At 37.6% G+C, this 9,400-nt stretch overlaps 1 protein-coding gene across 1 annotated transcript; it reads right to left on the bottom strand.

Moving 5' to 3' along the window:
• Positions 1-2,453: 2,453 nt before the first annotated feature.
• On the bottom strand, positions 2,454-7,704 carry LOC127634763 (peptidase inhibitor 15-A-like). Its single transcript, XM_052114440.1, has 6 exons — positions 7,560-7,704; positions 6,754-7,070; positions 5,709-5,827; positions 5,424-5,556; positions 5,187-5,302; positions 2,454-4,393 (listed from the first exon to the last, which is right to left on the bottom strand). The coding sequence occupies exons 2-6, from the start codon at positions 7,036-7,038 to the stop codon at positions 4,258-4,260; spliced, it is 789 nt and encodes a 262-aa protein (XP_051970400.1). The 5' UTR covers positions 7,039-7,070; positions 7,560-7,704; the 3' UTR covers positions 2,454-4,257.
• Between the last annotated feature and the right edge of the window lie 1,696 nt (positions 7,705-9,400).

Genomic DNA, 9,400 nt, shown 5'->3' with positions numbered 1-9,400 from the left:
TGTTCCAAACCCATATGTGTCTCGAATCCCACCTCCACTGTTCCTTTCACTCATCAGCAGAGGACTACATCACCTGAGTATTGACTTTCACTCTATAAACTACATTTCCCATAACCCAGTATCTGGTTCTGATTACATGCTCACCTGTTCCTCATCTACTCAGCTATATAAGACTCTCTCTCGCCAATAATGGCAAAATCTTGTTTTGCTCTGCATACATTTCTGAGCGTTATTCCCTGCTGTTATTACCTTCCTGATTTCCCTGTTTGATTCTCTGCTGCCTGCCTACGTTTACTACTGTTTACCTGGACTACTCTGATTGTTTGCTGCCTGCCCAGACCTCTTGCCTGTTTGTGACCACCCCTTTAATTATCCTTAGATACTGCTACTGCTTGTGATTGACCTTTGCCTGTTTACCTGTTTTCATTATTAATAATAAAGCTGCACATGGATCTCAACTCCGATGACTCATCATTACAATATGACTTTCTTTCTTCCGTAACATACAGAAGGAGATGTTAGATAGTAGATGCTAGCTTTAGATACCATTCACTTTCATTGTACAGAAAAAAAGATGCAATGAAAGTAAATTGTGACTGACATCTACTGTTTAACATCTAATTTGTGTTCCATGGAATAAAGAAAGACATGCAGGTTTGGGATCTCATGAGGGTGAGTAAATAAAGCAAGTGGGTCATTCCAAATTGTAGCCTCACCACTCAGATAGACTTTTCTTCACCCACTTCAGCCTTCCTGCAAAACACTACCTTGTAAATTTTTTTTCCATATTAATCATACACTACTGGTCAAAAGTTTTGATACATCTCATTCTTTATTATAATTTTTTTCTCCACATTTTAGAATAATAGTAAAGTCATCAAAACTATGGAATAACACTTCAGAGTAGTCACCCTTTGCCTAGAATTTGCAGACATGTACTCTTGGCATTTTCTCAACCAACTTCTTGAGGTATCACATGGGATGCTTTTTAAACCGTATTGAAGGAGTTTGCATCTCTGTTGGGCACTTATTTTATTTTTTATTAAATATTAATTTTATAATTAAATAAATTAATATGGTGCTGGCACAATTATATTTGTGTCTACAAAACAAATTTCAAACATTTAAGCATACACCAGCATTTGGATTCAGATCAAAAGATTTTTAAGATCATGAGAAATATTTCAGCCAAGTGTTCCAAAAAGTTTGACTGGTTTGACTACTGCTTTACATAAAATTCATCAAAGGGTACAATGGCCGGCTAGTCTTTGTGGACTATAGTGCCTAACCGAGCTAATCTCACAGCTGGAAGTCTGTAGAGTAACAGCTGTGTCTGTCTAATAGATCAAAACATTTATGGGATCATATTTCCCTGTGATTTTTGTATACTTCTCCCAAGTCTGCTGAATTTAGTAGCTGTGAGAGTCTGTCTGTCTGCTTGCCCAACCCTCTATCAAACAGAGTGCATGAGGTGGGGCCTGTAGCTTTCAGAGTTCATTGGTTCCATTTGCTTTGTGCAGAACTGAGGGCCTCTCTCATAAGATCATATACTCTACATATTATTTGTGTAGTCCAGTATCAGCTGGGATTTAATTGCAACCAGTTCTCATATAAAAAAAAAAACAGTCTTATATTACAATGCTTAAATGGAACTTAAAAACAGGTCATCAAAAGGAGCAGGGATGAGACAGAGTTAAAATATACAATAATTACGATCAGATCTGTCTGTTTTTGTGTATGTTGAAAGTGTGTGTGTGTGTGTGTGTGTGAGAGAGAGAGAGAGAGAGAGAGAGAGAGAGAGAGAGAGAGCTCAACAAGAACAAACTTTGAAGAACATTTTTAAGCTTTATTTTACAATACAAAATGCATCTGCAAGCAGCCTGATTAACAAAAATCATAAATACAACATTAATTGAGTTGGTCAACATGGGTTTTCTTTATAGTGTATTTCAAATAATATTTAAACCTAAAATAATAGTTTAGATTTGAATGTATTTGTTTTTGCTTGCAGGACAAAAAGTCCAAGGCAATGGTTTCAAGACTCATGCAGCCAGCACTGATGGTGTCTCTTTCTACATCTTGCCTTCATCCAGAACTTCTCTCAGAAGCTCTTACCATAAACATATGTTAGTAATGGGAGGCATTTGAAAGCTGTAGTAATAACAGAAATATTCAATAGGTCGAACTTTGCAGTGGTGCACAAATGGGCACATTTAAATAACAGATATAAACAATTGGTTTATAATAAAATAGATTTGTATAAAAAGGCTATGTACAGCTGATTTTAGATTATAAATAGTTACTAAAAATAGTTACTAACATACATAGGTATATGGCATCTTAGCAGTTGGTGCAAACCACAAATTTACATTGTTCATTAAATCTAGCACCATAACATGTTATATATATATATATATATATATATATATATATATATATATATATATAAAAGAGTTCTACAAAGATTTTTTCAAAATACAGTCTGATTATGACATCATAAAAAAAAAAAACATGAATGCTGGTTTACTTTGTCCAACAAATGCCAACTATTCTGAAGTTGGCTGCTGGATGTAGAATGCTGGGAAACATATTCCCACTCCCCAAACAAATGCCAACAGAGTCAACACCAGATCCAACAAAACCCAACAATGGTTGAGTGTTTGCTGATGTTAGTTGGAGCAGTGTGAACCAGCCTTCAGAGAATTTTTCAAATTCACGTACAGAACGTGTCATACAATGGCACTGATGTCATGTTGGACATCTTAAATCTGTAGAGGGAAAAGGTATGGCCCTATAAATCACCTCCTCTATATGCACACTGCTGCAAAGTATTGCCTGCTAGATTCCCTAAGTGCTTGTGTGATGCCGTTCAAAAAGACATCAAAACAATGCAATGCATTTCCCCCAACAGAGTGCCATTGTTATACACTAACCATATTGCTAACTTTATGATAAATGTATGTACAAAAGTTAAAATCACCAACAATAAAAGCCTTCTAATTACAAATACATAAAAATAAAATAACAAAAATTTAAGGTGCGATTACATATCAAAATGTTTTTCATAAACCGCATCAACATTCCATGAGGGTACAGCATGATTAGCCATCTTGTTCAATGCTCTGCCTAACAACATGCTGGGTCCTAATCTACATTTCAAAATTTCTAAGCCCCAACACACTTTTGCAGGCTTTACGCTTTTAGCATCTGGACACATTCCAAGAAGGAAGACCCAAAGCAAAGCGTCACTGAGGATGGCAGTGAATAAATCATATCAGTGGACAGGGCTGAATTGGTAATCTGGCATACCGGGCATTTTCCTGGTGGGCCGATCAGAGGCGAACTGGCCATCAGTAGAACCGGGCGGGCCGGCCGCGAAATGTGCAGAATGGGCCGCGATAAGCTTAAATGAGCCGCCGCGTTATGCAGAATGGGCCACAAAATGCCACCGCAATATGCTAAAAGGGGCAGTGATATGCAGACTAGAACAGCGCAAGTTTCTATATAAAATCCTGGGCTGATTTCTCTTCCCAGTCCACCCCTGGCAGTGTTACACTCCAGTTCAAGAGAAGCTTAATAGTTCATCTGAAGCACCAAAATTCTCGTAACCCTCAGGGTTAATAAATATGACATAAAACAAAGCAGAGTACTTGATCCAATGTCAGTTGATCAATCTTTACTTAAACATAAGATATATATTTAAGCTGGTTTGCTGGTCTTAGCTGGTTTAAGCTGGTCTCCTTAGCTGGTCTCACTAGACTTTCAGCTGAAAAGAATCCAAAACCAGCCAACAGAATAGCCAGGGTTGACCTTTCAGACACGTTCAACAATGTCTTTACCTATGAATCCAACAGAATAGAACAGGTTTGGTGTTCTGGACACCCATCAAACCAAGTTTGGGACTACAGACAATTTGAAATGTTAGACTTGCCAACAACACTTAATGGGAGTCAAGTCTAATGCTATCATAGTGGTAACTGACTGCAGTTACTCTGAAAAATGTAAGCACCAATCATGTCTCGATTGATCACAGTACAGTCCCTCTCTGGAAATAAACTGTATTTCCAATACATAGTTTAAACATTGTAAAATAATTTATGTACACATTTCTTAAAAAAATGTAAACACTTGCTGCCTTACAACTATGGTCCTGTATATGGCCCATATGTACAAAACAGGGTGATGCAGGAATGTTGTGCAAATTCCCATCAGGGAGAGTGTCTCTGTGATGAGGCATGTGCATTTTTCTGTCTGTGTTTATTTGAACCAGTGCAGGTAATTTGAGTTTACAGCAGGAAAGCACATGTTGTTACTGCATGATCCTCCATAGCTTGGAGGACACATGGAGCAAGGAACACCTACTTTATATGGAGCCTCACCAATCCAGTTCCCCCTGTAAACAACAATGAGAATATCAGTCAATGACACATGATAATGATTTACATGCACTGGTTTCAGGTTGTTGTTGGGCACAATATGCATAGATCACATGAACCTACAGTATTTGACCAGAAATCTTATTTGTAGGTAAATGCCTGCTTAGAAGTGTACAATACTGGATTGTCAGAAAAATACTAAACTAAAATACATTTGAGTAAATAAACAATTTGAAATTTTTGAAATTTGAAGGCAATTCTCAAACCTTCCTACATTGATGTATTTGTGTAAAAACAGTTAATACATTTCATTTAAATTGTAATTTGACATGAATCAACCTTGTACTGACATTTCTGATTAGAAACTGTTTCTACACACTGATTTTCAACCTACTGTAACAAGTTCCCAGCCAGCAAGTCTTAAGTCTTATCTGAAGTTTAAAAATAACTTAGTTTAGCAATAGCCTCACAATTTTCTCAAGTGCGCTGCCTTATAAGATTAAAAATAGAAGGTCACAAGCCAGTCACAAGCCAGGATTAAAGATTAAAGTGCATTGATTCTGGAATTAGAGGCAGAATTCCACTAAAATTTCACATGCAACAGGAGCTGCAGGAATGCAAGAGGTCATCTAGGTCTTTGAACCAGAAGGCACTGTGCATGTCCAAGTCAAAATGTATTTAACAGACGGGTGTCAAGTTGCTACTCTCAGTTTTGTGCACAATCTGTAATTGTGCAACAGAGTTTTACAACAGCACAGCAAATCCTTGTTGTGTGACATAACATAAGGCAACAGGATATATAGTACTTACTTTGGAGAATAGTTGCACACCAAGTATGTTGCTCTCTTCCATACTGAGCCCCAGACATTCATATTATGGCAAGTGTTGATGGCACATCCTACTTTATTTGAAGTTGCCCAAACCATCTGGTAAAGAGGAATGCAAAAGCAGAGAATCTGTCAAATTGTGGATGACATACTTGAAGAGCTCAACTGTTATAAGATTTGTATTACATATCTTGGACAACGATAATCATAATCAACTCACTTGTGTATAATGAGTGCACATAGGCCCATAGCACTTAAGGGGACATCTGGGATTGCAGTCTCGTGGGTAGGGAAAAGAGTAATCCTTCACTTCATCATACCAGGGCTTCATCAGCTGCACAATGGACCTATACCTGTAAACAATCCAAACATAGCAATACAGAAATCTCCTCATGGGAAAAAGTATTTCTTGATCTTATAAGTCCAAGAAATGTCCATTGATACTGGATACAATTATATGAAAAATTATTGATCACAGACTGTGCATAAGGGTAAAGATACACACCTTCCTGTTCGGACTGAGAGGTTCTGGCCTAGAAATCTGAGAAGACTGCGAGGACCATGCTCCCAAATACATGTGGATGCCCATTGCTCAGCTGTCTTTGCAAGAGTGTCATCCCACACCTGAGACATGAAACACACTGCAATCAGTCCTCTATACAATTGTCAGTTTACTAATTTTATTATGGGAAATTGTTGGGTTCCTAAAAAGCCACGCTCACAGATAAAAAAAATTCCATTATAAGGAAGGTCTGGCCATTATGTTTAAACAAAGCAAGACTCTTTGTTTCTGTGAATGACATTGAAGGGTATAATGTTTTTTGAGCCCCAAAATGAAAAAGGATTTCACAAGTCCCCGAGTGAGCTGAGGGAGTCTTAAACCATTGCAATGCATTGATAAATCATTTAATTCTATGTCAGCAAATCAATACCTAAACTGACTTTCACCATAGTTCAATAACTTGTACTTGACTTTAATTAATGGTTAAATCAGTGCTTTATTAACAGCAACAACAATAAACATGATACCAGAGTAATCTGACATGGTTCACATCTCTGATAGCAATACTGACAGTATTTTCCATGACTGTGCGTTTTGGAAACATTTCATCTTTTAGCTTCAGTCTAAGCACATTGTTTCTGTTCAAGAGGATCTACTCTGGAGGTCCAAGCCAATTAAATCTACCCAACAGCTGATGGTGCCAAATTGAAATGGAGACGTTTGTCATTTCTGCATCATGCAATGAGCAGTAACGGAGTAACGTGCAAAATGCAGCAAACACACCAGCAGCTGCGCGCTAAACGAGCAAAATGCCAGTTAATTACGCAAATAAATATATAAACAGCTGAACCCGGCGAACTGTCGCGAGAACCCTGAGCAAAATTTCAAAAGAAAGAAACTTTGTGGTTTAGAACTTTAAGGGGTTGTTCACACCGAGCGCGTACGTCGTTCGGTGTGAACAGCCCCCCAAAATCTTAGAACTATTCTTGATTTTATCGTAGGGCCTACTTGTTTAATTAAAAAATAGTAATTGTTATGAGTGACTTACCATATACTCCATATTTGATGCTGGGGGGGACACATTTCCTCTGACTTTATTATGATAATCAAGAATGGCAATCATGTCATTCTGGGAAATATAACGCTTCCGTCTGGGTTTGGCAAGGTTTGTAGCCTCGGTGAGGTATTTAGGAGGCGCGGAGCCAATATCAGTGAAATTGGTCGATGGCAGGGATGAAGACAGCGTTGGATTGAAGGCTGCCAGTGCACTTGCTCCAAAGAATACACACAAGAGAATGTCGATAGCCAAGCGGTTTTCATTCATGATTGACATTGTGGTGAGAGGTATTCCTTCCGCAGAATTTCCTGTGAAATAGAGAGTATTCCCATTTATTAGAACATGACACTAACAACATGACTTCTGTCATTTAACTTTTATTGTGTCATGGTAATCATATGGTTTCAGCCTAAATGTTGTCAACACAATAAAGGTGTCTAACCTACAATAAAACTGGTAACTTAACAGTGACATCAAACATAAAACAAATAAATAAATATAATAATATTATAACATAACAAACATAATATATAAGTAAACTGCAGAAAATTATTAAAGCATAACAATATTAGATACAATATAAATGTATTATAGTATTAATAACAATAGCTTACTAACTATACCTTAATAACTCTCATACAAATATGTTTTTTCTCCAAATACATAAAATGCAATTCAGATAACTATGTATTCAGCACTGAACATGCTTATAATTGTCTAAACAACGATTTTGCCAACACACAATCAAATTAAAAGAATAACATTTAAAAAGAATACACTAACACAAATATCCCTACCTTCTGAGAACTGCTAGAGTAGTCTATGGATATAAACACGTCTCCTGTTTCCCTGCGTCTGAACAGCAGAAAGCTTTGGTTGTATTCTCTGAGAACCCGAGAGAACTGCACTGTCCCTGCTGAGACGCGCTGCCGGTTTTTATACCGGTGCAGTACCGGTTCAGGAAGAGTTCCGGCTTTGAAGGTGCGCGTAGATGTAACTACCAGCTAAGACCATCAAACTAGGAGGGGGTCCTCAGGCAGGGTGTGCTAATGGATTTTGAATGCCACAGTAACAGACTGCACAGTACGTAATTATAATACAAGAATAGTTGGGGGGGAAATCCAGCCGATTTATATTTTAGGGCAGAGTATCAGATTTTTTTTTTTTCTTCTCCCGTTTTCTTTTCTTTGTCTTATTTATAATATTTCATTAAACTGTACAGATTACACTTGTTCAGTGTCTGAGTTCAGCCAAACCAATGTGCCATAGCAGTTGGTGAGCCAAGAGCAAAACCCCCTCAGCAACTTAATCATTTTCTTTGGCAGCTAGTGGACAAATGAAAGCAACGTGACGCAGAAGCAGTAACAAGTACCAAACTTTCTTGGAAGTGATGGAACTGTATGAATTGTGAGAGGATGAAACATTCATACAACTACATTGTGAGATCTGCAGGATTTTATACTGTTATTTGTGCTCTTTCTGTAGAGGGAAAATTATTGGAAAACATAGTTAGGCCTACATCTACTCCAAATGTCAAGATGCTTTAGGCTGGTATCCCATTCATAGATTGTCATTTAAAAATGAGGTCATGTTTATGGACATTATACCTTCGTAGTGATGTTTCCTGGCACAGAAGATCCCAGATCACAAATATTTTAATAAAGATTTGTAATTTTTTTTGTGCACTATGTATATCTTTTGATTTATCACAATGTGGATTTTGTAGATGAGTAAAGCACTGATAAGACAATATAAAAAGTGGCTTTAGAAGGCAGTATATTGTTTATTTCCATATTATTGAACATATAGTATTTATATGAGTTCACAATATCTGCCAGCCCTCAACAATCCATTGTGCAATTTAATTTGTCAGTTTGTCCGAGATGGACACATCAATGTACACATGCGTCAGACGGAAACTTTTGGAGCATCTCACTTTGGTCGCGTCACATCATAAACACAGTTTTTAGGTTTCTGTTGTCAAGTTAAATGTAGTTTGAAAGGCGATCACACACCGGGCGAGAAATACCACGCAGAGTCGGGGCTAGGACACGGCACAGTTATCAAACAAAGGGCATGTCGATGTGGTTCAGATTTCATACAGTACACAAAAGTTACCAAGGTTTTTCAAATTTTTTAGAACTATGCTATAGTACATAATCGATGTCCTTTGATAATGATTTGTGTCGAATTTAATGGAAAATATTATAATATATAAGTTGCTCTCCGTGACGTGGCAGAAATTTGAGTAGCATCCGGAGTTGTAGCTGGGCGCTGCCGACAGATGGAAAGTTGCGGAGGTGGTGTGTGCCTTCAATGAAAACAGTTGTTTAGAATTTTAGAATGCACCATGTCGTCCACCAGACACGTCTGGTGTGTGATCCCCTTCATCCAGCTGTGTTTTTATACAAAAATGTATTCTCATTTTGTACAATATTGTTGTCTGTACAGCTGTGCCTAATATACTATAGGTTTGCTTACTGCCCCCCACTGATAACAGGTAGTAGCTTGAATTGCTCTGTTGGTAGGAGAAATCTCATGCGACACTCAAGCATGGTACCAAAGCTTCAGTTTGCTAAGGGAGCTTTGTGAAAACATTTCCATTTTGACCACATACTCTTGTCCATTTTGAGGATCA

This window comes from Xyrauchen texanus, chromosome 42, assembly GCF_025860055.1.
Source record: "Xyrauchen texanus isolate HMW12.3.18 chromosome 42, RBS_HiC_50CHRs, whole genome shotgun sequence".
Lineage (NCBI taxonomy): Eukaryota > Metazoa > Chordata > Actinopteri > Cypriniformes > Catostomidae > Xyrauchen > Xyrauchen texanus.
The sequence above is the reverse complement of the archived record's forward strand: the minus strand, read 5'-3'. Positions and strand labels throughout refer to the sequence as shown.

Coding starts and splice junctions, on each gene's coding strand:
- LOC127634763 (XM_052114440.1), bottom strand. CDS start 7,038: ATGTCAATCATGAATGAAAACCGCTTGGCTATCGACATTCTCTTGTGT. Junction 5,303..5,423: donor TGTGCACTCATTATACACAA/GTGAGTTGATTA, acceptor CCTCTTTACCAG/ATGGTTTGGGCAACTTCAAA. Junction 4,394..5,186: donor GTGTGCAACTATTCTCCAAA/GTAAGTACTATA, acceptor TGTTGTTTACAG/GGGGAACTGGATTGGTGAGG.